Raw genomic sequence first — 27,491 nt, forward strand, 5'->3', positions numbered from 1 at the left:
CTATCCTCCCATCTCAGCCTCCCTAGTAGCTGGGAATACATGTATGTGCCACTGTACCTGGCTAATTTTTGTACTTTTGGTAGAGATGGGGTTTTGCTACATTGCCCAGGCTGGTCTTAAACTCCTGGGCTCAAGTGATCAGCCCACCTCAGCTTTCCAACGTGCTGGGATTACAGGTGTGAGTCACTGCGCCCAGTCCCCAAAATCCCTTATATCCCACATATATTTACCTTAAGACTAGACAAGCTAAGATATCCTATTTTTCATTTTTGGCTGAATAGATATATTAAGAACCAACAAGTCACAAAAGAAATATGAGTAACTAATAATCAAATGTAAAACTATTCTGCCTACTAATAACCTAAGGGAGAAAAACTAAATCATTGGTCAGGCGCGGTGGCTCACGCCTGTAATCCCAGCACTTTGGGAGGCCAAGGTGGGCAGATCACCTAAGATCGGGAGTTCGTGACCAGCCTGACCAACATGGAGAAACCCTGTCTCTACTAAAAATACAAAATTAGCCAGGCGTGGTGACATGAGCCTATAATCCCAGCTACTCGGGAGGCTGAGGCAGGAGAATCGCTTGAACCCGGGAGGCGGAGGTTTTGGTGAGCTGAGATGGCGCCATTGCACTCTAGCCTGGGCAACAAGGGTGAAACTCCAACTCAAAGAAAAAAAAAAAAGAGGAAAAACTAAATCATTATCGTCTTCACTACACTAGCAACATTAAAAAAATTATTAAATATTTCAAACACAACAGGCAATTAGAGAGTAACAACCAACCATGTACTACTATCCAGTACAAGTAAGTATTTTGTTAAAATACACTTGACACTGGTTGGAAGGCAGGGGAGACAAGTGCTCTCAAACACTGTTAGTAAAATAATAAATTAGGAAATATCTGGATGGAATTTGAATACATTTATTAAGTCATAAAATATGCTGGGTTTTTTTTTTTTTTCCTTTTTGAGACAGGGGCTCACTCTGTCACCCAGGCTAGAGTGCAGTGGCATGGTCATGGGTCGGTCACTGCAGCCTTGACCTCCCGGGCTCAAGCGATTCTCCTACCTCCCTTCTTTGGAGAAGCTACGATAGGTACAAAAACATGCTTCTAAATAACACACAAGCTAAAGAGGAAATCTCACCCGGCTGAGGCAGGAGAATTTCCTGAACCCAGGAGGCAGAGGTTGCAGTGAGCCAAGATCGTGCCACCGCACTCCAGCCTGGGCAACAAAGTGAGACTCTGTCTCCCAAAAAAAAAAAAAAAAAAAAAAAAAGCACTTAAATTCCTCATTAGTATAGAGCTGAATGTATCAAAATCATTTTTAAATGTATGTACATATGTATGTATTTTATTTATTTATTTTGAGACAAAGTTTTGCTCTGTCACCCAGGCTGGAGCGCACTGGCGCAATCTTGGTTCACTGCAACCTCCGCCTCCTTGGGTTCAACCGATTTTCATGCCTCAGCCTCTTGAGTAGCTGGGATTACAGGCATGTGCCACCACACCCAGCTAATTTTTGTATTTTTAGTAGAGACGGGGTTTCAACATGTTGGCCAGGCTGGTTTCAAACTCCTGACCTCAGGTGATCTGCCCATTTCGGCCTCCCAAAGTGCTAGGATTACAGGTGTGAGCCACTGCACCCAGCCTTAAATGTATTTAATGACAAGGAAATGAGTCCACAATATTTGAAGTGAAAGAGTTATAAAACCATTTGTACAAGATTCTCCTATCCTACAGATAGATACACAGATAGATGATACATACATAGAAAAATCTGGAAGGATACGCATCAAAATAACAGCGGCAATCTAATCAACATTTGTAGATTATTCCATCCAGCAACAGCAAACTACATATTCTCTTCAAGCTCACGCAGCACATTATGGGCCATAAAACACACCTTTTCCAGTTTAAAATAACAGAAATAATAATATATGCTCTCAGATCACAATAGAATTAAACTAGAAGTCAGTAACAGTAATATAGTTGTAAAAATCCCAAAATATATGGAGATTTAAAAACATACTTCTAAATAACACACAAGCTAAAGAAGAAATCTCAAGAGGAATTTAAAAATATTCCGAATTATGGTCAGATGCTGTATAATGACATCTCAGTCAACAATGGGCTTGCATATACAATGGTGGTCCCAAAATACTGAAATACTATATTTTCACTGTACCGTTTCTATCTTTAGATACACAAATACTTACTACTGTGTCACAATTGCCTATCATATACAATATGCTAACAAGTTTTACAGGCTTGCAGTTAAGGAGCAATAGGCTAAATGATATAGCCTAGGTGGGTAGCAGGCTATACCATTTAGGTTTGTGTATGTACACTCCATGATATATGCACAAAGACAAAATTGCCTAAGAGTGCATTTCTCAGAATTTATCCCCATCATTAAGCAACACACAACTGTAAACAATAATGAAAAACACAACTTATCAACATTTGTGGGATACACAAAAAGCAGTGCTGAGAGGGAAATTTACAGCACTGAATGCATATATTAAAAGAGAAGAAAAATCTAAAAATCAATAATCTGAGCTTCCACTTTAGGAAACCAGTAAAAGAGCAAATTAAATCAAAAGTAAGCAGAAGAAAATAATAAAAATTAGAGCTGAAATCAATGAAATTGAAAACAGTAAATCAATAGAGATAAATCAGTGAAACCAAAAGTTGGTTCTTTGAAAAGATCAATAAAATCGATAAACATTTAATCAGTCTAAGAAAAGAAAGAAAGAAGATACAAATTACTAATATCAAAAATGAGGCTGGGCATAGTGGCTCACACCTGTAATCCAAACAAATTGGGAGGCCAAGGTGAAGACTGCTTGAGCCCGCCCAGGAGTTCCAGACCAGCCTGGACAAAATAGAGAGACTTCATCTTCACAAATAATGTTTTAAAAAACTAGATGGGTATGGTGGTCTGTGCCTGTAGTCCTAGCTACTTGGAAAGCTGAGATGGGAAGGTTGCTTGACCTGAGGAACTTGAGGTTACAGTGAGCTGTGATTGTGCCACTGCACTCTAGCCTGGGCAACAGAGTGAGACCCTGCATCTAAAAAAAAAAAAAAAAAATTCAATTAATGTAATCCATCACATCGACATGCTGACGAAGAAAATAACATGAACATACCAATAGATGCAGAAAAATCATTTGACAAAAATCCAATCCCCTCTCATGATTTAAAAAAAACCTCTCAGCAAACTAGGAACAGAGGGCAACCTCCTCAACTTGATAAACCTATAGCTAACATCACACTTATGGTGAGAAACTAGATGCTTTCTTCCCACTAACATCAGGGACAAGACAAGGATGTATTCTCAACAGCTCCTTTTCAGCTAGGTGTGGTGGCTCACACCTGTAATCCCAGCACTTTGGGAGGCTGAGGTGGGAGGATCACCTGAGTCCAAGAGTTGGAGAGCAGTTTGGGCAACATAGTGAGACCCTATCTCTATAGGAAGAAAAGGAAGGAAAGAAAGAAAACAAAGAAAAAGAAGAAAAGGAAAAGGCAAGGAAAGGAGAGAAAAGAAGAGAAAGGCAGCTCCTTTCAGCATTATACTGGAAATCCTAGCTAATGCAATAAGCCAAGAAAAGGACATAAAAGGTATATGGATTAGAAAGGAAGAAATAAAATTGTCTTTGTTCGCGAATGACATGACTGTCCAATAGAAATACCCAAAGGAGGCCAGGCATGGTGGCTCATGCCTGTAATCCCAGCAATTCAGGAGGCCAAGGCGGGGCAGATCACCTAAGGTCAGGAGTTCAAGACCATCTTGGCCAACATGGTGAAACTAAAAATACAAAAATTAGCTGGGTGTGGTGGTGCGTGCCTGTAATCCCAGCTATGCAGAAGGCTGAGGCAGGAGAATAACTTGAACCTGGGAGGCGGAGGCTGCAGTGAGCTGAGATCATCCCACTGCACTCTAGCCTGGGTGACAGAGCAAGACCTTGTCTCAAAAATAAATAAATAAATAAATAAAAATCAAAATGGCTACCATCCAAATGCTGGCAAGGATACAGAGCAACAGAACTCTAACTCATTGCTGGTAGCAATGCAAAATGTAATCGCTACTTTGGAAAAACTGTTTGACAGTTTCGTACAAAATTAAACATACTCTACGGGCTGGGTGCAGTGGCTCACGCCTGTAATCCCAACACTTTGGGAGGCCGAGGTGGGCAAATCACGAGGTCAATCACAAGACCATCCTGGCCAACACGATGAAACCCTGTCTCTACTAAAAATACAAAAAATTAGCTGGGCATGGTCATGCACCTGTAGTCCCAGCTACTTGGGAGGCTGAGGCAGAAGAATCACTTGAACCTGGGAGGCAGAGGTTGCAGTGAGCCGAGATCACACCACTGCACTCCAGCTGGTGACAGAGTGAGGCTCCATGTCAAAAAAAAAAAAAATATTAAACATACTCCTGCCATATGATCCAGTAATCATGACCCTTGTATTTACCCAAACTAGTTGAAAACGTATGTCTGTACAAAAACATGCATACGGATATTTATTGCATCTTTATTCATAACTGTCAAAACATGGAAGCAACCAAAATGTCATTTAGTAGGTGAATGAATGAACTGTGATATATCCATACAATGGGATATTATTCAAGAAATGAGCTATCAAGCCACAAAAAGACATAGAGGAATGAGACTACACAGAGAAATGTACTACTAAATGAAAGAAGCCAATCTGAAAAGGCTACATACTGTCCAATTCCAACTATATGAAATTCTGCAAAAGGCAAAACTACACGGACAATAAAAAGATCAGTGGTTGCCAGGGGTTTGCAAGAGGAAAGAACAAACGTGGAAAACAGAGGGTTTCTAGGGCAATGAAACTATTCTGTATGGTACTATAATGGTGGATATATGACATACATTTGTGGAAACCCATAGAAGGTGCAACACCCAGAGTGAACCCTTGATAATGATGTATCAATGTTGCTTCACTGATTGTAACATATGCACTATACTGCAGGATGTTGATAGTTGGGGAGGCTGTGTATGTAATGTTGAGAGAAGGGTGGCAGAGATAACTATACAGGTACTGTTCATAGCTTCATGTAAGAACAGAAATTGTAAAACTACTAGAAGAAACTATAGTTGGAAAGCTCCACAATACTAGTCTAGGCAATGATTTCTTGTGCATGACTCCCAAAGGCCAGGCAACAAAAGCAAAAACAGACAGATGGAATTGCATCAAACTAAAAAGCTTCTGCAAAGCAAGGAAACAATTAACAAAGTGAAGAAACAATGCACAGATTGAGAGAAAATACTTACAAATCTTCCATCTGATAAAGGGCTAATATCCCAAATGTACAAAGAACTCAAACTACTCAATAATGAAACAAATAACCCTATTAAAAAATGGGCAAAAGACCTGAACAGACATTTTTTTTTCTTTTTGAGACAGAGTCTTGCTCTGTCGCCCAGGCTGGAGTGCAGTGGCGCAATCTCGGCTTACTGCAAGCTCCGCCTCCGGGTTCATGCCATTCTCCTGCCTCAGCCTCCCGAGTAGCTGGGACTTCAGGCGCCCGCCACCACACCCAGCTAATTTTTTTGTATTTTTAGTAGAAACGGGGTTTCATCATGTTAGCCAGGATGGTCTCAATCTCCTGACCTCGTGATCGCCCACCTCAGCCTCCCAAAGTGTTGGGATTACAGGCGTGAGCCACTGTGCCTGGCCCAGACATTTCTTGAAAGAAGACATACATGCATTCCTGGCCTTATGGCTAAAAACAAAATTTTTAAAAGAAGAAAAAAAATTGCCAAAAAATGTATGAGAAAATGTTCAACATCAATAATTATCAGAGAATCACAAATTAAAACCATGAGGAGCTGGGCATAGTGGTTCATGCTGGTAATCCCAGCACTTTTCAGAAACCGAGGTGGGAGGATCACTTGAGCCTAGGAGTTCAAGACCAGCCCGGACAACATAGTGAAACCTCATCTCTACTAAAAATACAAAAGTTAACTGGGTGTGGTGGCACATGCCTGTAATCTCAACTACTCAGGAGGCTGAGGCATGAGAATTGCTTGAACCCAGGAGGCAGAGATTGCAGTGAGCCGAGATCACACCACTGCACTCCAGCCTGGGCAACAGAGTGAGACTCTGTCTCAAAAAAAAAAAAAAAGCTAGGCATGGTGACACACCAGCTTCTTGGGAGGCTGAGGTGGGAGGACTGCTTGAGTGCAGGAAGTTAAGGCTGCAGATGAGCTGGGATCACGCCACTGCACTCTAGCCTGGGTGATGCAGCAAGACACTGTCCCAAACAAACAAACAAAACCACAATGAGATGTCACCTCATACCTGTTAGCATGGTTACTATAAAAAAGATGAATGGTAACAAGTGTTAGTGAGGATATGGAGAAAAGGGAACCCTTTACACTGTGAGAACGCAAATTAGTACAGATATTTTAGAAACTGTATGGAGGTTCTTAAAAAAAAAAACAAAACTAAAACTAGAATCACCATATGATCTAGCAGTCCCACTTTTGGGTACAGTATATATCCAATGAAACTGAAATCATTATGTCTGAGAGATACCTGCATTCCCATGTCCACTGCAGTACTATTCACAATAGCCATGATATCCATTCATCCATTGCCCATCAGTGAATGAATGCATAATGAAAATGTGGTATGTAAGCACAATGAAATACTATTTGGCCTTAAAAAAGAATGAAATTCTGCCATTTGCGACATGTGGAAAAACATGAAGGACACTTAGCTAAGTGAAATAAGCTAGGTACAGAAAGACAAATACTGCATGATCTCACATGTGCAATCTAAAAAAATCAAAGACAGAAGTAGGCAGCAGAATGGTGGTTTACCAGAGGCCATGGGTGGAGAAGGCAGGTGGAGGAGAAAGGGAGAATGTTAGTCAAAGAGTATACAGTTTCGGTCAGACAGGAGGAAGAAGTTTTAGTGATCTATTGCACAGCATGGTGACTATAGTTAATAACAATGTATTTTATCTATTTCAAAATTGCTAAAAGAGATTTTAAATGTTCTTACTACAAAGAAATAACTACATGAGGTGATGGATATGCTAACTAGCCTGATTCAATCATTCTGCAATGTACACATGTATCATAACATGGGTACTCCATAAACATATACAATTATCAATTAAAAATAAAATAAAAATTGGCCAGGAGCGGTGGCTCACGCCTGTAATCCTAGCACTTTGGGAGGCCGAGGCGGGTGGATCACAAGGTCAGGAGATCGAGACCATCCTGGCTAACATGGTGAAACCCCGTCTCTACTAAAAAAAACACAAAAAATTAGCCAGGCGTGGTGGCACGCGCCTGTAGTCCCAGCTACTCAGGAGGCTGAGGTAGAATGGTGTGAACCCAGGAGGCGGAGCTTGCAGTGAGCCAAGATGGCGCCACTGCACTCCAGCCTGGGCGACAGAGCAAGACTCTGTCTCAAAAAAAAAAATAAAATAAATAATAATAATAATAATAATAAAATAAAAATTTTGCCGGGCGCAGTGGCTCATGCTTGTAATCCCAGCACTTTGGGAGGCTGAGGCGGGTGGATCATAAGGTCAGGAGTTTGAGACCAGCCTGGCCAATATGGTGAAACCCCGTCTCTACTAAAAATACAAAAATTAGCCGGGCGTGATGGTGGGTACCTATAGTCCCAGCTACTTGGGAGGCTGAAGCAGGAGAATCACTTGAACCTGGCAGGCGGGGGGTTGCAGTGAGCCAAGATCATGCTACTGCACTCCAGCCTGGGTGACAGAGCGAGACTTTGTCTCAAAAGAAAAAAAAGAAAAAAAGAAATAAAACAAAAAATTTAAAAATAAAAAACTTTTTTTTTTTTTTGAGATAGTCTCGCTCTGTCGGCTAGGCTGGAGTACAGTGGCGTGATCTCGGCTCACCGCAACCTCCACCTCCTGGGTTCAAGCAATTCTCATGCCTTAGCCTCCTGAGTAGCTGGGACTGCAGGTGGGCGCCACCACGCCTGGCTAATTTTTGTGTTTTTTTTTCATTCATTAATAAACACGTATTACCCAGCACAGAGCTTCAAACACAAGAGGTGCTCAGCACTTAACTGTGTTAACGAAAGTTAAAATGAGTTGCTTACTGATATTTCCAATGTGATTCCCAACAGCCCAATCACTATTACACAGCATTCTATATACAGAGCAGTTTCCCTTTACAGCAAAGTGATATTGTATTAAGATAAAATATATGCATCTTTTACTTTGAGTTCAGTCCCTTTAACTATATCAGCATGCAGGATCCAGTAGATGGCCCTGTGAAATAAAGCCTGATGAAAAGATGATCCAATAGATTCAAATGTTTTAATCAGTATAAAGAAGGATGTGAAAATCTGCACTTGCATTTTCAATTTTCCCTGGAAAACTATCTGAAATATGAAGTAAAACCTATTTTGAGAAATCTCAACTCGTTTGGTTTTTCTAGTTATTGCTGCCAAATATGTATAATCTTCTGACTACTCCCTCATTCTGCTGGATGATAGACTACCTTAGTGATAGTATATTTTAAGAATGTTTATTACCTTTGATTACTTAAAGAACTTATTCTGGTCCACATATCAAATAGGTCTTATTCTACAGCTCCTACCCCAAGGACACAGGCTAAGCTCGTGACTGGTAGTCTGGAGTGCCATGCCTGCACTCTCACTACACAGCATTCCCACTATATTCCCAAACCCCCTTGCCAATCCTCACTCTGTTGGGACCAAGAATAAGGCAAGGAAAGAGATAACTGATTATAAGACAATCCATGGCAGGCCAGGTCATCCTTTCTGACTAACCACAACTCTTGTCTCCTTACACCAGTGTTTTTCAACCTCAGCAATAGAGATTTTTGGGCCAGATGACTCTTTGTGTGGAGAGCTGCCCTTTGCATTGTAGGATGTTTAGCAGCATCCCTGGCCTCTATTCACTAGATACCAGTAGCACCCTCTCCCAGTTGTGACAACCAAAAATGTCTCCAGACATTGCCAAATGTCCAGTGGTTGGGGAGGAGAAGAGCATGTCAAAAATCACTGCTTGCAACTCCTGTTTAAGAGCCACTGCCTGACGAATAACATTATTAAGGCCACTCAGTAAAGTTTGCTTCCCCTTTGCCATGGTTGCTGTTGCTTCTCAGTCTAAAGCTGACTAGCACATAGTCCCTCCTCTTTTTGTATCGGGCACCCAAATGCCTGCTGTCTCACGGAAGAACATATTTTTGAGACAGAGCCTCGCTGTCGCCAGGCTGGAGTGCAGTGGTGAGATCTCGGCTCACTGCAACCTCCACCTCCAGGGTTCAAGCGATTATCCTGCCCCAGCCTCCCGAGTAGCTAGGACTACAGATGCGCACCACCATGCCCAGCTAATTTTTGTATTTTTAGTAGAGATGGGATTTCACCTTGTTGGTCAGGATGGTCTTGATCTCTTGACCTCGTGATCCGCCTGCCTCGGCCTCTGAAAGTGCTGGGATTACAGGCGTGAGCCACCGCGTTCGGCCTATTCACTGTTTTTTTTAAAAGACCTATAAAAACCTCACAGTGCCCAGGAGTGGAAGCTTTAAATGTTGCCCTACTTCTTGACCTCCAACCCCAGCACCTGACAAAACCCAGTGGGGGACCTCTTGGAGACACTGACACAAAGTAAACCCCAATCGCCTTCCACATACATCATCCACTCAACCCAATGGAAATTCACACACCATCCACAGCATCCATTAAGCACCTCCATCCAACCTCAAAGGAAGAGTCTGGTGGGAGGTCAAGTCAAATGATGCCCCTTTTTCAATGAGAAGAGATCATAACTATTCAAAAATCTGCATTCAAATGTGCTAAAAAGAATCTGGGTGGGCCTGGCACCGTGGCTCACACCTGTAATCCCAGTACTTTAGGAGGCCGAGGTGGGCGGATCACCTGAGGTCGGAAGTTCAGTATCAGCCTGACCAACATGGAGGAACCTGGTCTCTACTAAAAAATATAAAATTAGCCGGGCGTGGTGGCGCATGGCTGTAATCCCAGTTACCTGGGAGGCTGAGGCAGGAGAATTGCTTGAACCTGGGAGGGGGAGGTTGCGGTGAGCCGAGATCGCACCATTGCACTCCAGCCTGGGAAACAAGAGCAAAACTCTGTCTCAAAAAAAAAACAAAAAAACAAACAAACAAAAAAAAAGAATCTAGGTGAAAAGAACACAGGAATTTTTGCAGCTTTTTTATAAGTCTGAAATCACTTTTTTAAAAAATTGGAATGGGCCAGGGGCGGTGGCTCACGCCTGTAATCTCAGCACTTTGGGAGGCTGAGATGGGCGGATCACAGGGTCAGGAGATTGAGACCATCCTGGCTAACACAGTGAAACCCCGTCTCTACTACAAATACAAAAAATTAGCCGGGCGTGGTGGTGGGCGCCTGTAGTCCCAGCTACTTGGGAGGCTGAGGCAGGAGAATGGTGTGAACCCAGGAGGTGGAGGTTGCAGTGAGCTGAGATCACACCACTGCACTCCAGCCTGGGCGACAGAGTGAGACTCTATCTCAAAAAAAAAAGAAAAAAAAAATTGGAATGGACTGGGCACGGTGGTTCATGCCTGTAATCCCAGCACTTCGGGAAACCAAGGTGGGAGGATCACTTGAAACCAGGAGTTCAAGACCACCTTGGCAATAGATTGAGACCTCATCTCTAAAAAAAATAAAAATTAAAAAATTAAAAATGTAAATGTACCCTCAAACAGGGATCCGACTGAGGTAATGAAAATGTTCTAGACCAGGCATGATGGTTCACACCTGTAATCCCAGCAGTCTGGGAGAGTGAGGCAGGAAGGATTGCTTGAGTTTAGAAGTTCAAGACCAGCCTGGACAATATAGCAAGACCTTCTCTCTACAAAAAATAAAAAATCAGCTGGGCATGATAATTCAAGCTTATAGTTCCAGCTACTCAGGAGGCTGAGGTGGGAGAATTGCTTGAGCCCGGGAGGTGGAGGCTGCAGTGAGCCATGGTCATGCCACTGCACTCAGCTTGGGCAACAGAGCAAGATCCTGTCTCCCAGAAAAAAAAGAAAAAGAAAAAAAAAAGAAAAGAAAAATGTTGTAAAACTAATTATAATAATAAATGTACAACTTGGTAAATTTACTAAAAAATCATTGAATTGTACAGTTAAAATGAGTGACTTTTATGATACATAATTTATGTCAATAATGTTTTCCCCCTTAAAAAAAGAAACCCTACAACTCTCCGTATACTAAGAGGGTCAAAGATGATAGCCATAGTGTCAAGGCTGCTTGAAAGAGGCCTCTAAGAAAGACATGTGCAGAGCACACATTCTAGCTGCAATCCAGTCTTTTCCCATGGCTTTGGGCTTTGATTAGCAATTTCAGGAAACCAGGAAAGGTCTACATTGACAACTACAAACCATCCGATTACAGGAATCTCCCCTAAAAATTAGTCCAAGGATTTTTTTTTTTTTTTTTTTTTTTGAGACGGAGTCTCTCTCTGTCACCCAGGCTGGAGTGCAGTGGCGCGATCTCGGCTCACTGCAAGCTCCGCCTCCCGGGTTCACACCATTCTCCGGCCTCAGCCTCTCCGAGTAGCTGGGACTACAGGCGCCTGCCATCACGCCCGGCTAATTTTTTGTATTTTTAGTAGAGACGGGGTTTCACCGTGGTCTCGATCTCCTGACCTCGTGATCCACCCGCCTCGGCCTCCCAAAGTGCTGGGATTACAAGCGTGAGCCACCGCGCCCGGCCTAGTCCAAGGATTTCTTAATGTTATTTTCATTTTCGGTCTACTTCAAAATAGTCCTTTATTAACTGTGAATAACTCAAAGCAGAAAGTCCGCTCAACCTTACTGAGCATAAACTACATAACCAGTTCAAATGGAGCCTGTTACCAACTCCATCCATAATCTTTCAGACATTTAGCTTAAATGTTCCTCTGTGGTAAGTAGATACCATTAGCAAAAAAATTCTTCATGCCTTTTTTTTTTTTTAAGAGACAAAGTATTGCTCTGTCATTCAGGCTGGAGTGCGTAGTCTAATCATGGCTCACTTGAATTCCTGGGCTCAAGTGATCCTCCCACGTCAGCCTCCTGAGTAGCTGAAACTACAGGCATCAGCCACTGTGCCCAGCCCCCTTGATGCATTTTAAGACCATTTTACTCTAACTTCCTGACAAACAATCTTTTTGGGGGCTTGGGGTAGGGTGGAGGGTGGTAAATGAATCTGTACTTTATTTTAGATCTGGACTCATTCCCATTGTGCTGGAACCCTAAAAAAACTTTTTTTTTTTTTTGAGACAGTCTTGCTCTGTCGCCCAGGCTGGAGTGCAGTGGTACAATCTCAGCTCACTGCAACCTCTGCCTCCCAGGTTCAAGCAATTCTCCTGCCTCAGCCTCCCGAGTAGCTGGGACTACAGGAACACAGCACCACGCTGAGCTAATTTTCTCATTTTTGGTAGAGACAGGGTTTTGTCATGTTGGCCAGGCTGGTCTAGAACTCCTGACCTCAGGTGATCTGCCCGCCTCAGCCTCCCAAAGTGCTGGGATTACAGGTGTGAGCCACCCCGCTTGGCCTTAAAAAAAGTTTCATACTACATTTAAAGACTTTTTAAAAAATTGAGATAAAATTCACATACCATAAAATCCACTGTTTTAAAGTATATACAATTTAATGGCTTTTAGTACATGCACAAGCTTGGTCAACCATCATCACTATTTAATTCTAAAATATTTTCCTTATCCCAAAAAAGAGACCCTGTATCAATCAGTTATCATTCTCTATCCTCTCCTGCCACACCCCAACTCCCCTGCCACCCCTGTGCCCAGTAACCACTACTCTACATCCTGTGATACACCACCTTTTCTCCTATATGTTTTTCTTTGGAAACAGCATTTGCAAAGATTAAGCACGAATTTCACTTGACCACAGATTTTGGTAATACATACATCATTAATATACAAAATTAACCTCACAAATCTCACCCTGTGAGATTAAAACTAATTATTCAGGCTGGGTGCCGTCGCTCACGCCTGTAATCCAAGCACTTTGGGAGGCCGAGGCGGGTGGATTGCCTGAGGTCAGGAGTTCCAGAGCAGCCTGGCCAACATGGTGAAACCCTGTCTCTACTAAAAATACAAAAATTAGCCAGGTGTGGTGGCTGTAATTCCAGCTACATGAGAGGCTGAGGCAGGAGAATCGCTTGAACCTAGGAGGCAGAGGTTCCAAGTCCGCACCATCACACTCCAGCCTGGGTAACAAGAGCAAAACTCTGTCTCAAAAAATAAATAAATAAATATAAAAATAAATAATAATTATTCTAGGCTGGGTACAGTGGCTCACACCTGTAATTCCAGAACTTTGTGAGTCTGAGGCAGGACTGCTTGAGTCCAGGAGCAAAAGGCCAGCCTGGACAACATAGTGAGATCTCATCTCTACCTCCCCTCTACCCTCTCAAAATTAGCCAGGTGTGGTGGCACGCACCTGTAGTCCCAGCTATTCAGAAGGCTGAGGTGGGAGGATGGCTTGAGCCCAGGAGGTCGAGGCTGCAGTGAGCCATGATCGTGCCACCGCACTCCAGCTTGGGTGATAGAGCAAGACCCCTGTCTCAATAAAATAAAATATAAAATAAACATTATTCTAGATAAACTAATGATCAGTTCATCAATATCCTTAACAAGAAATGTGCACAAATAACCTATGCACTAGAGGATGAATGACAACACTTAAACACCTGTGGAGAAGGGGACATAAAGATACACTGTAACCTCCAAGTTCAACTTGAATGAAGAAGATGCCTAATAACACTCAATGTCACCTGCAGCCTACAAGAATTTTCTGATAAAAGAACTACCTGCAATGCTACCTGCAGAAACAACAGGCTGTTGACTGTAGGAAGGCAGGTATAGTCATGGTCTTCTGCCCTCACATGCCTGAATGCTTGTGTACTGATTCCTTAGACACTTTACGACAGGTGTTACCCCAACTCTCTTGCTGTCTGTCTAGAAATCCCGAGGTCCTGAACAAAAGCACTATGTGAACTGGCTCTCCAAAATCAAGCTGCCATCCAAAGCAGCACTGCCTGCCACTTTCAGCCATCTCTGAATCCCAAGGGGTGGATAAGGAGCCAAGGAAAAAGAGAATTTGGTACAACCAAGCAGAGTCCAGCGTTATGAATCACCCTTTACTACAGAGCACTTACCACATGCCAGTTATCATGCTGACCACTTTGCATATACTACATACTCTAACCTCACAACTGCACTATGGGTGGTATTATGATCATCCTCTCATTTTATAGATGAGAAAACTGAGGTTCAGAAGTTACAAAAGAGAGGCCAGGCACGGTGGCTCACACCTGTAATCCTAACACTTTGAAAGGCCAAGGTGGGCAGATCATCTGAGGTCAGGAGTTCAGGTCCAGCTTGGCCAACATGGTGAAACCCCATCTCTACTAAAATACAAAAATTAGGTGGGCGTGGTGGTGTGTGCCTGTAATCCCAGCTACTCGGGAGGCCAAGGCAGGAGAATCGCTTGAAACTGGGAGGTGGAGGTTGCATTGAGCCCAGATCACACCACTGTACTCCAGCTTGGGCAACAGAGCAAGATCCATCTCAAAAAAAAAAAAAAAAGTTACAAGAGTCAGGAGGTAATGAAGCTGGAATTCTAATCTTTCTGTGCTACAAACCCTATACCATCTGAACGTACATAAGGTCATAAACCAAAGTTATAATCAAGATCACTAACTGAACTATGCCTTTGTACAACTCCTGAGCTAATGAGATGTGACAACACAGAAGCACGAGGTTAAAACATATAGGTATATTTCCAATTTAGAACAAATTAAGAACTAAACTACTTTAATCCATAGAAATAAACCATGATTTGTGACAAAAATAATTATAAACCCATTGTAGGACACGTATCAGAAGTTTCCCTTAAAACTGCCAAATGATAAATGTTTATTTTTCAAATTCGAGAGAATTAAAATGAATCCAGTTTAGAGCACCTCTCATAATTAAAGAGCCTGAGATGTGGCAAATAATGGGTTGGTTATCAGAGCTTAGGGTGTTTTGCTTTGAGAGACAGCATCTCACTCTGTTGCCCAGGCTGGAGTGCAGTGACACCATCACAGCTCACTGCAACCTTGAACTCCTGGGCACAGGCAATCCTCCTACCTCAGCCTCTGGAGTAGCTAGGACTACAGGTGTGTACCACCATACCCAGCTAATTTAGAACTTACGGTTTTAAAGCCACAGGCTAGATTTCCTACATGGCCTAAACATACTCCATGTGGTACTGTCTGTCTCCTGCTATTTCTCTTTAGAAAATTTAAGATTCTCATGGCCAGGCACAGTGGCTCACGCCTGGAATCCCAGCACGTTGGGAGGCCAATCACGAGGCAGGCGGATCACGAGGTCAGGAGATCGAGACCATCCTGGCTAACATGGTGAAACCCCGTCTCTACAAAAAATACAAAAAAATTAGCCAGGCGTGGTGGCAGGTGCCTGTAGTCCCAGCTACTCAGGAGGCTGAGGCAGGAGAATAGTGTGAACCTGGGAGGCCGAGCATGCAGTGAGCCGAGATCATGCCACTACACTCCAGCCTGGGCGACAGAGCCAGACTCTGTCTCAAAAAAAAAAAAAAAAAAGAAAATTTAAGATTCTCTCTTGAAGGCTAAGGCAGCAGAAACTCCTACTAAAGGCCGGACGTGGTAGCTCCCTCCTGTAATCCCAGCACTTGGGGAGGCTGAGATAGGCGGATCACTTTGACCTCAGGAGTTCGAGATCAGCCTGGGCAACATGGCAAAACCCCGTCTCTACAAAAATACAAAAATTAGCCAGGCACGTGTCTGTAGCCACAGCTACTTGGGAGGCTGAGGCATGAGAGTGGCTTGAGCCCCAGAAACGGAGGTTGCAGTGAGCCGAGATCGCACCATTGCACTCCAGCCTAGGAGATGGAATGAGACGCTGTCTCAAAAAAGAAAAAAAAAAAAAAAAAACCTCCAACTAGGGAAGCTGGAAGGAGTCCCCTGATAATCAGTATCAATCAACAGGCTAAATGAGAAGTATAGTTGATGGGAAAAAAAAAAAAATCCTCCTATGCACTGCCACCAAATCCTCTTTTTGCCATATACTCCATTAAGCCAAGACCAGAGCTGCTGTAACTTAAGACTTTGTTTCAGATGAGAAGTTGCTGTGAAAACAACAAAGATGCACTCAACATTCACTTTGTGCCAGCCCCAGTTCTTTTTTTTTTTTTTTTTGAGATGGAGTCTCGCTCTGTCGCCCAGCAGTGGTGCGATCTCGGCTCACTGCAAACTCCGCCTCCCAGTTCACGCCATTCTCCTGCCTCAGCCTCCCAAGTAGCTGGGACTACAGGCGCCCGCCACCATGCCCGGCTAATTTTTTTGTATTTTTAGCAGAGACGGGGTTTCACCATGTTAGTCAGGATGGTCTCCATCTCCTAACCTCGTGATCCACCCGTCTTGGCCTCCCGACATGCTGGGATTACAGGCATGAGCCACCGCGCACGGCCACCAGCCCCAGTTCTAATCACCTTACATGCATTAACTTATTTAATCCCTAGACGTATGTGAGAGTACATTAAAACACAGACAGGTTAAGCCACTTGTTCAAGTACACCTTAGAAAGTGATGGAGCGGAAATGCAACCCCCAGTAGTCTGCTTCCAGAATACTATGTTATACTGCTACATTATACTGCTTCATGTCCAGTCGAGTCTCAATCACTGGGCTGGGCACAGTGGCTCACATGTGTAATCCCAGCACTCTGGGAGACCAAGGCGGGCGGATCACCTCAGGTCAGGAGTTCAAGACCAGCCTGGCCAAGACGGTGAAACCCCATTTCTACTGAAAATACAAAAATCAGCCGGGCGTGGTGGCACATGTCTGTAATCCCAGCTACTCGGGAGGCTAAGGCAGGAGAATCGCTTGAACCCAGGAGGCAGAGGTTGCAGTGAATACCTCTGCACTACAGCCTGGGCAACACAGCGAGACTCCATCTCAAAAAAAAAAAAAAAAGTCTCAATCAGTGGATAAATCGCACCCCTGTGCTACAGTCTGGGCGACCCAGCGAGACTCCATCTCAAAAAAAAAAAAAAAAAGTCTCCATCAGTGGGTAAATAGCCAAAATGTGTAATCAAGCCATCAATCCTTAAACTCACTTTTAATTTTCTTGAATACCCCAACTCTCTTGAGAGCGAGACTCTTCAATAACCCTTGGTTTGTACTCATTAATTAATTTTTTTTTCTAGCTAGGATATGAACCTATACACTCATTTTAGAATGCAGTTCCCCATGTTTCTACTACTACCCTTCTGAGGGTGATCAGGAAAAAGTACTGAAATTGAAGTTTCCAGCAAGAATGGCATGATTGAAGCCATAAGTTATACAGCTGAGCTCTGGCTAGGATGCCGGATACTCCTCAAAGAAGTGGTTTTGGGGTGACAGTTGTTTAGGTAACACTACAACCTTCAACCTACAGATTATTGGTTTTGTTGCTTGGAATGCACACAATTTAAGTACTAAAGTGTTTCAGATAGTATTATGTCTTTACTACCAATTTAAGTTTCCAACAAACTAGGTTCTTCACCAATGTTTTCTATCATGGCCTCACAAATAGCATTCTCATCATTAAAAACATAAGCTTTCTCTGTTGCTCTTTTTTTTTTTTTTTTTGAGGCAGGATCTCTCATTCTGTCGCCCAGGTTGGAGTGCAGTGGCACAATCACGGCTCACTGTAGCTTTGACCTCCCAGGCTCAAGCAATCCTCCCACTTTAGCCTTCCAAATAGCTGGGACAATAGGCATGTGCCACTATACCCAGCTAATTTTTAACAATGTTTTGTAGAGACGAGGTCTTGCGATGTTACCCAGGCTGGACTCAACTCCTGGGCTCAAGTGATCCTCCTGCCACAGTCTCCAAAGTGCTGGAATTACAGATGTGAGCCATCACACCTGGCTTCCCTATTGCTCTAATTTTAATCACAAGGACAGACCACATTTGAGATTTGGTTTCCTATATATACCTTCAAAAACACTGTTGTATCTTCAATAACCCAAACTCTCTTAATTTTGTTGACACACACACAAAAAAACACTATTTCATAAAACTTCATGTATTCCACAGCCTTCATTCCTCACACCAGAAAAAGTCAATATTTAAAGGAATTTTCACATCAGATGATAACAGAACCCTTTTTCTTTGCACTTTAGAAAGACTGATAGTGTCACACAAAAAGGTGAGCAAGGCCGGGTGCAGTGGCTCATGCTTATAATCCCAGCACTTTGGGAGGTCCAGGTGGGAGGATCACTTGAGGCAAGGAGTTCAAGAGCAGCCTGGGCAACACAACAAGACCCCATCTTTACGAACAGATTTTTTTTTTTTTAATTAGCCGAACATGGTGGCAGGTGCCTGTAGTCCAGCTACTCAGAAGGCTGAGGTGAGAGGATTGCTTAAGCCCAGGAGTTCAAAGCTGCAATGAGCTCATATCGTACCACTGCACTCCAGCCTGAGCAACAGAACAGAACCCTAAGTCTCAAAAAAATAAAAATTTAAAAATAGGACAGGCATAGTGGCTCACACCTGGAACCCCAGTGCTTTGGGAGGCCGAGATAGGTAAATTGCTTGAGTCCAGGAGTTCAAGATCAGCCTGGGGAATGTTGCAAAACCCTGCCTCTATGAAAAAAAAAATTAGCCAGGTGTGATGGTAGTAGTTCCAGCTACTAAAGAGAACTGAGTAGGGAGGATCACTTTGGCACAGGAGATCGAGGCTACAGTGAGCCATGATTGTACCACTACACACCAGCGTAGGTGACAGAGAGAGACCTTGTCTCCAATAAGAGGAGAGGGGAGGGGAGGGGAGGGGAGGAAAAGAAGAGAAAAAGGAGAGAAAAAAAGAAAAAGGAAAGGAAAGGGGAAAGGAGAATAAAAATTTCAGAGAAATAAATACCTCTCCCAGAGTTATCTTCTATAAGGGCACTTTAGTGACTAATTTGGCCAAATAGTAGACAACAAGCATCACACCAGCATACTTGAGAACATAAAATGCTAATTCCTGCACACCAAATGCCAACAGTCTGAGAGGGCTAGTACTCACAACTGGGCAACCACCGAAAGGGATTAACATTTTAACACAATACTTCTTACTCCCCTCCCCAAGTCCCAATGCAATGGCACACAAAGCAGAAGGAGATAATATGTACCCTCAATCTCCCAGAGACTTGACAACAAAGAAAGCCAAGGGCATATGACAGGGCTAGAAATACACTTTGCAGGAAGGGTGGAATGAAAGGCTCTGCCTGACAGTGCTTGCTGGCTGCCCCCTTCTCCTAGACGGAAACGGTGATGGTACAGGCTAACAGATTCATACCTTCATACCTGTTGGAAATTATTTCTCCAGATAGACAGCTGCTGCCTAAGTGATACCCTGATGGGTCACCACAGCCACAATGCTCAGTACTGCTGCAGAGCATTCTACTGTTTGACAGCTTGATCTAGGCACTGGGAAAAGGCTAGAGAGACCTTGGTTATCATCTTGAGCAGCTTCATCAAGGCACACATATCCAACAATATTTGACAAAGCAAGCTAGCAGAAAATTCCTTTATTTCCATCCCCTAGGCCTACAAGTACCAGCCAATGATAAATAAAAGACATTTCACATCAACAGTCAGAATAGCAAAGAGTTACAAAAAAACTCAACTCAAAGTACTTTGGAGTAACCTTCTCAGAGGCACACACACACTCAGGCTCTACTAAGAGTTGCCAAGCAGATCGTGGTGACTCAGAATCTGCACCGATTTGGTCTGTAAGTAAAACTGGGGGAAAGGATAGACAAAGACTTTTTTTTTTTTTTTTTTTTTAATTTAGACAGGGTCTCACTATTTACCCCATGCTCATTTCAAACTCCTGGGCTCAAGTGATCCTCCAGCCTCGGTCTCCCAAAGTGGTGGGATTACAAGCTTAAGCCATAGTGCCCGGCCTATAAACACATTTTATCTTCCACAAATATTTACTTTATTTATTTATTTATTTAATTTTATTGTTTTTTTGAGACGGAGTCTTGCTCTGTCAGCAGGCTGGAGTGCAGTGGTGCAATCTTGGCTCACTGCAACCTCCACCTCCTGGGTTCAAGCAATTATCCTGCCCCAGCCTCCCGAGTAGCTGGGACTACAGGCGTGCGCCACCACGCCCAGCTAAATTTTTTGTATTTTAGTAGAGACAGGGTTTCACCTTGTTGGTCAGGATGGTCTCGATCTCCTGACCTCATGATCTGCCCACCTCAGCCTCCCAAAATATTTACTTTATTCACCCTGAGGAGTCAGGACTTCTTCCCTTGCATTCTTAGGTCTCTCATAAGATTGTTTACTGTGTCATAAGAAGCTTAATCCACATCCATTTCCTTAAAGAATTAGTTTTATTAAACTTCAGATATAAAAATAAATTTATTTTCTTAGAATTATAATTGAAGGCCAGGCACGGTGACTCATGCCTGTCATCCCAGCACTTTGGGAGGCTAAGGCGGGCAGATAAGCTAAGGTCTGGAGTTCAAGACCAGCCTGGCCAACATGGTGAAACCCCATCTCTACTAAAAATACAAAAATTAGCCTGTTGTGGTGGTGGGCGCCTGTAATCCCAGCTACTCAGGAGGCTGAGGCAGAAGAATCACTTGAACCCAGGAGGTAGAGGTTGCAATGAGCTGAGATCGTGCCACCGCATTCCAGCCTGGGCAACAGAGCGAGACTCCATCTCAAAAAAAAAAAAAAAAAGAAAAGAAAAAAAAATTTACCCAAGCATGGTGGTGCACATCTGTAGTCCCAGTCACCTGGGAGGCTGAGACAGGAGGATCTCTGGAACCTGGGCAGCAGAGGTTGCAGTGAGCCGAGATTACGCCACTGCACTCCAGCCTGGCTGGACTCCGTCTCACACATACACACAAAATTTATAATTGGAAATTACTTGACATGTGGAGGAGGGTAAGAGAGAGAAAGAAGGACATCAAATTTCAAATTAATTCAAATGCTACCAAGTGCCAGGTACTATAGTAAATGTTCTGGATACATTATTCACCAAGAGTCACAACTTAAATGTATGTCACTCCTCAAGAAGTTTCCCTGACCACCCCTCTAAAATTGCCACCATGATGCATTCTCCCAATACCCTGCTTCATTTTCTTTATAGCACTCAGCTATCAGCTATTACATTGAGTATTTAGCACAGAGGCAAAGGACTTAATCACATTCACTGCTTATGAATTGATGAGTGTTCTCAAAATTGGACAGACTGTCAGAATAGGATCCACCGTAAGCACACAGATTGGAAGCTTTTTTCTTCTCTCCAAAATTGGCATGTAGCAGTTTCTGACGCGATTAGTACAATTGTCCCTTGGTGTCCACAGGGGATTGGTTCTAGGACCCACAAGGACACAAAAATCTCAGGATGCTCAAGTCCCTTAAATAAAATCACATGGTATTTGCATACAACCTACACACATCCTCCAATATACTTTAAACCATCTCTAGATTACTTATAATATACCTAATACCTAATAAAGACTATAAAATAGTTAACTGTACTTTTTTGTTTGTTTTTTGAGACGGGGTCTCACTCTGTCACCCCAGGCTAGAGTGTAGCAGAGTGATCACAGCTCACTGCAATCTCAATCCAGGCTCAAGTAATCCTCTCATCTTAGTCTCCCAAGTTGATAGCCACCACACTTGGCTAATTTTTTCACTTTTATTTTTTGTAGAGATGGGGTCTCCCTGTGTTGCCCGGGCTGGTCTCGAACTCCTCTACTCAAGCAATCCTCCCACCTGGGCCTCCCAAAATGTTCGGTTTACAGAGGTAAGCCACCACTCCTGGCCTGTATTATTTTTTATTGTTGCAGTGTTAATGCATTTTTTTCCTGAATATGTCCAATCGGCATTTGGTTGAATCTATGGGTGCGGAACCTGTGGATATGGAGTGTCAACTGTATTTGGTAAGTGATTCAGTGATGGACACTGAACAAATGGTCAATGAGAATCCTCTTAAGTCTAGGGAATATGGTCCTAAGCCTGTCATTCTTTAAGGATCTGACAAGCTTAAACTACTAACAAGGTAAGGACACATCAAAAGTTTTCTCTAATGAGTGCTTGTTCCCAAAGCATTTAGAGCATGTCATCTCCATACCCATAAGAGGAGAACTTGGCCAAGAAGAGAAAAGTACATATAATGAGCCACACTGAGTTAAACAAAGCTGAACAAAGCATCAGGCTACAGAAGAAGAACAGTTCTCATGTAATAACTACTCTTCTCTGGCAGAGCCTTCTTTTAAGATTCTGGGCCTGGCTGGGCATGGTGGCTCATGCCTGTAATCCCAGCACTTTGGAAGGCCGAGGCAGGCAGATCACCTGAGGTCGGGAGTTCGAGAGCAGCCTGACCAACATGGAGAAACCCCATCTCTACTAAACATACAAAATTAGCCGGGCATGGTGGCACATACCTGTAATCCCAGCTACTCAGGAGGCTGAGACAGGAGAATCGCTTGAACCAGGGAGGCGGAGGTTGCAGTGAGCCAAGATGGCGCCATTGCAATCCAGCCTGGGCAACAAGAGCAAAACTCCGTCTCAAAAAAAAAAAAAAAAAGAAAGAAAGAAAGAAAGAAAGATTCTGGGCCCACTGTATTCACATTGTTAAGTATAGGCAGTGGGTACATTTAAAAAAAAAAAAAACACATCAAACTATATTCCTAAGTTTCTTTTCCTGCTTTACAGATGGAGGAATTGAAACAACTCAAAGAAAACAACTTTCCCCAAGGAAGCACCATAACAAGAAGGATTCTACCCATTTATTAATTCCTCCCAAAACTACTAGGCAGGGTTCTATTAAAGACATAGATGAAAAATCTAGGTGGCAAGCTGAGTAACTCCAGATAGTTCAAACGTAAGGTGAGCACAGATTCTGATTCACCAGCTCTGACTATACGCAGCCAAGGACTTGAGTATGCAACTCCAATTGGCAAAGAACAATGATGAATGCAATAGACACCAACAATCCACTCCTCTCTCTTCCCTGATAGCTCTCTTTTGGAAGTAGCCCCTGCAGGCAGGACCTGATGCCACAGGAATCACCATCAGAAGTCTTCACCCTAGGTCTGGGTGTAACTATTGACCTAGAATTTCTGTGCTAGGCAGATCCTTGGGGTCACAGACAATCAAGGATCATTCTTTGCATCAGGATTACCACCTCAGTCACACTCCAAAAGGAAACATTCCAGATGTGTCTTTTTTTTTTTTTTCCAACTATTATCTTTGGAATCTAGTCCAAAAGCAACTGGGCTCTAGCTTTTAAAATGCACTCTGTGCCCATTAAGTTTTCTAGAGAAAGCTTTCCAGTCTTTTTAAAGATTTTCCTCACAACCGATGGTTGGAATGCAGTATGCTCCAAAGATAGACTTCTTGTACCTTTCCAAAGTAAAATCATTTGAAACCCTCCCTCCCCATATATAAAAAAATATATCCTTCCAGCATCATTTGACCGAAGTATAAAGCAACCTGGTTGGCCTCCATGCATCCGATGGCATCTTCCAAGAGTGAAAACTCCACGCAGACATAGCCATAGTCGTAACCTGGGGACAGCATTTAAATACAGACGGGAGTGGTGTTAGTGCCTTGCAAACACAAAAGACACACTTAAATCCCCTGTTTCTGAACCCCTTAAACACAAGCCCTCCCAACTAACCCCTCCCTCCCCTACACTAGGTAAAGTTGCTACCCCAAATAGAAAAAAGTATTGAAGGAAAGTCTCGATGTTTCTGGACTTTGAGATTCATTCCAAAATAGCCTTTTCTATTAACCAAGAAGATCCTTTGCCCTCTTTAGCACTGGTGATCTGGTGAAGGTACCCCAGAATTGGGTAATCCCACAGAGAGTTCATGTGGGGACCCGAAACATTTTAACCACAGGCTAAATCTTCCGGAAAAACAAAGTTGACAAAAGCAAGAAAGTATCTGAAAAAAAAAAAAAAGTATCCCGAGAGAAGAAAAAAAAGCAATTATCCCCAGGCTATGCTAATAGTCACCACTTTTCAAGCAGAAACCACCTTCAAAGACAGAAGTGCTGACAGACTGAGGCAACTATTCTGTTTGGATACCACAGGAGGCTTCTGGTTGGCAGGGGACAGACCATTTCAGGTCTCCTCTTTTTTTCCTTGTTTCAACTCAAGTCATAAACCAGCTAAAATCTTTATAAAAGGAAGAAGGTGTAAAAGCATAAATAAGTACAAATAACTGTGTCCAAAATGGTGCTTACGCACAAAGACTGGTGGTGGGGCAAGCTGGGAGAAAGACAGCAGTTGTTAGCAATCAATACATGTTTAAGAACTGTACAAACCATTAGAGCTATAAAATATCCTTCACCTTACTCCTAAGCAAGTGTCATTTGCAGCACAGGCCTGAGAGTTGTATGACCCACGAGACTGGGAAGTCCTGGGATTTATAGGTTGCTGAACTAGAATCTAACCAGTCCTATAATTTCCCCGATACTGCCACCATGTGACTACAATACACTTGTCAATGCAATGCTCCCCAAGTGGCTTCCATGCTTCCTCCACTGCCTCAGAGGATAAAGAAGCTCATCTCTAGGAATCACGCTGTGTAAATGGAACAGCAAGGGAAAGATGTGATGTTCAGATGAGAAACAAAACTCAGGCAAAGAAAAACACAAAACCCTATGATAATTTTGACCACAAAGTATATATAACAATAGGAAACTGATATCACTGAATCAACGTATCAAAGATCAATAAAACTAAAGCAATAGAAAGTATAAGTTTAAAAACATAGCACATTTGGTGAAATGAGTAGATTCCTTGTCACATGAAATGAATGGCTTTAAAATGTTTTACTAATAACAATAAACTTTGATTTTAGACTTGTTAAATACTCCAAGTTAACTATGAAACATTACAATGGTATAGGTTGATCCTTGTTTTGAGTTTCAGAAAATGACTAGGAAGAAGAAAAACAATCTACTAGAAACCTCAGCACTACTGTAGGATGAGAAATAGATTTTCTAATCTACTTTCAGTTTTGACCAACATGGATTAAAACTAACCCCTCCAAACTTATCACAAAATCAGTCTCCTCTGCTTATAACTCTTTGAAGAAATAAAAGTACTTTAGAGAAACAGCGTGCATATCCTATTAACAACGGAAACTGTTTTGTTAATTCCTTTCAAGTGAATCTTCTTGACCAAACTCACTGAACACCTAACACATAAATCACTCTGCATTTTATAAACAGCTCTGAATATTCTTGGGAAACATTACAGAATAACAGAAGGAACTAAGACACCTGTTAGCACCAAATATCCACTGCAAACACTCAAATGCATGTCCACAATCAGAAAGGGCTAGCCATGGAACAAGCAGGTGTACTCTCGAGTGTGTTGATTACCTCTACAGAACGTATCAATGGAGTACCCAGGTGTGTGGAAAGCAACCCTCTCCATAGCTGCCCAGATGAAAAACAAAGGGAACTAATACCAAAACTGGCAAAGCCCTAAGTTTCCTTTCTGTGCTTAAAGAAGTAACTACTGTGGCCCAGAGGAGCACACAGAATCTGTGGACAGAGAGAGAAAAGATTCATGACAACGTTCATACTTTGCTAAAGGACAAGTAGACATTGGGAAGAAAAAGACACAGAAAACATTATGAGCATCTAACATAGCATTTCTAGACATCAACCCTGCAATACTATATGTTGACAACATACTTCAGATTTAATATTATATTCACAAGCCCAACACTAAATTTATTCTGACTGAAACTTTAGCTATCAAACAAGAACAGAAATTTAAGGTTTAACTATACTACCCAAAATGTTAAAAAAAAAAAAAGGTATTTTGTGTGTTCAAGACTTATGGTTGTGCCATAAAGATTTTCAGCAATTAGCAAAATAGACAATGAAAGTAAGTAATATTTACATAGAACTTGTTGGTTCAAGATTTTATTCTAAATACTTTGTATATACTGATTTAATATTCACAATACTATCTTAAGAGGTAAATATTATTAACCTGATTTTAGCCATGGAGAAGAAGGCAAAGAAAGGATAGGTAAATTGATCAAAGTAACCAAGTAAGTACAATACTGAGCTTTAAATGCAAGCAGTCCAGATTCAAGTTGATGTTTTTAACCACTACACTCTAGCCTCTCACTCTTCAATAAGATCATAGGCCAATTTAAATCTTAATTCTAAACTCTAGAAGCCCAGTTACAGAAAGGGTCCCATATGCCTGAAAACATACATCTATGCCCCTGTTAAGAAATATGCCTAGTTAAGAAATATTCAACTTAGCAGCATAACAGTTGCTTCTATTTTAAAATATCTATGGCAGAACTATTGTGAGTAGACCTGAGTATGCAAATTAGAAAGCGTTCTAAGGAGCTGATTATACTAGCTCCCAAAATTCTTTTGAAAAGACGAAAACTAAAATGTCTTGTTGTAAATGACGGCTACAAAAATTGTATAGCAATATGGAAAGATACTTGATATAGTATATTTTAAGAGCCTTAAAAATGAATATACCCTTATGGATAATTATGTAAAATGTATATAGGAAAAAGACTGGAATTAAATTGCATCTAACTCAAGGGTTAGAGACAAAAGTCAGCATGTGAGACAAAAACCATGCACTGTCAAAAATCATACTCAAAGACCCCAAGGTGAAGAACAACATACCATCTTTCAATTTAGGTAAGTCCAACATTGCCAGTTTTTCCTCCAGCGCTGCAACAGATCACTTTTCCTTTGGTTGACACCAGATGAAGAGGTTGGCTTGCATTTAAGGGCCATAAGGTATGAAAATATATTGCTTTAAATAACAGAATCACAGCCAGCACAGTGAATGCCCACTCAGAGAAACTTAGAAGAGGAGACAAACTGAAGCCACAGGCGAGTCTCATCTCCACTGCCTATGTTCACTCCAGGAGTGAGAAAACAGGGTGTGGGAAGTGGGGAGGGAGATACAGTTCAAACGAGCACAGGTGGACATACAAAAATCAGAAAATGCATATAATGCAACACAACTGTATACCAAAATGATTACAGTGGTTGTATTGCTATAGTGAGATAATCAGGGATTTTTTTCTTTATTTCCCAAATGTAATTTTACAATTCACAGAAAAGGCACAGAAGATATTCTACTCAGAGACCTAAACATTTTGCCAACCAACCTTGAGATCAGAATTGCTAGGAAGCATATGGAATCATCAAGATGGTAAACTCAGTGTTAACCTTCCCATGGACAGACTTATTTTTACCAATGAGAGTAACAAAAAAATCTACTTTATTACCCTTTTCTTCCACTGTCACATGCTGGGAAGAAGTCTGGAGGGTCTTTGTGCTTATTTATATGACTACTACAAAGCATAGCTAACTAAATTTTCTAACCTAAATTTACAGATTTCATAGAAATGTGAATACTCCTTAT

At 42.2% G+C, this 27,491-nt stretch overlaps 1 protein-coding gene across 7 annotated transcripts in view; it reads right to left on the reverse strand.

Annotated features, from left to right (window-relative positions):
* RBM6 (RNA binding motif protein 6) overlaps positions 1-27,491 on the reverse strand; it is a 139,955-nt gene that overhangs the window by 55,501 nt on the left and 56,963 nt on the right. For 4 of the 7 annotated variants that reach the window (XM_030811739.1, XM_030811743.1, XM_030811744.1 and 1 more), the window contains one exon: positions 23,552-23,625. The exons of the other annotated variants lie outside the window; for them this stretch is intronic. In XM_030811739.1, coding sequence (XP_030667599.1) covers positions 23,552-23,625 — 74 coding nt within the window. The remainder of the gene's footprint in view (positions 1-23,551; positions 23,626-27,491) is intronic. 7 annotated transcript variants of the gene reach the window in all.

The sequence above is a fragment of the Nomascus leucogenys genome, chromosome 4 (genome assembly GCF_006542625.1).
Source record: "Nomascus leucogenys isolate Asia chromosome 4, Asia_NLE_v1, whole genome shotgun sequence".
Lineage (NCBI taxonomy): Eukaryota > Metazoa > Chordata > Mammalia > Primates > Hylobatidae > Nomascus > Nomascus leucogenys.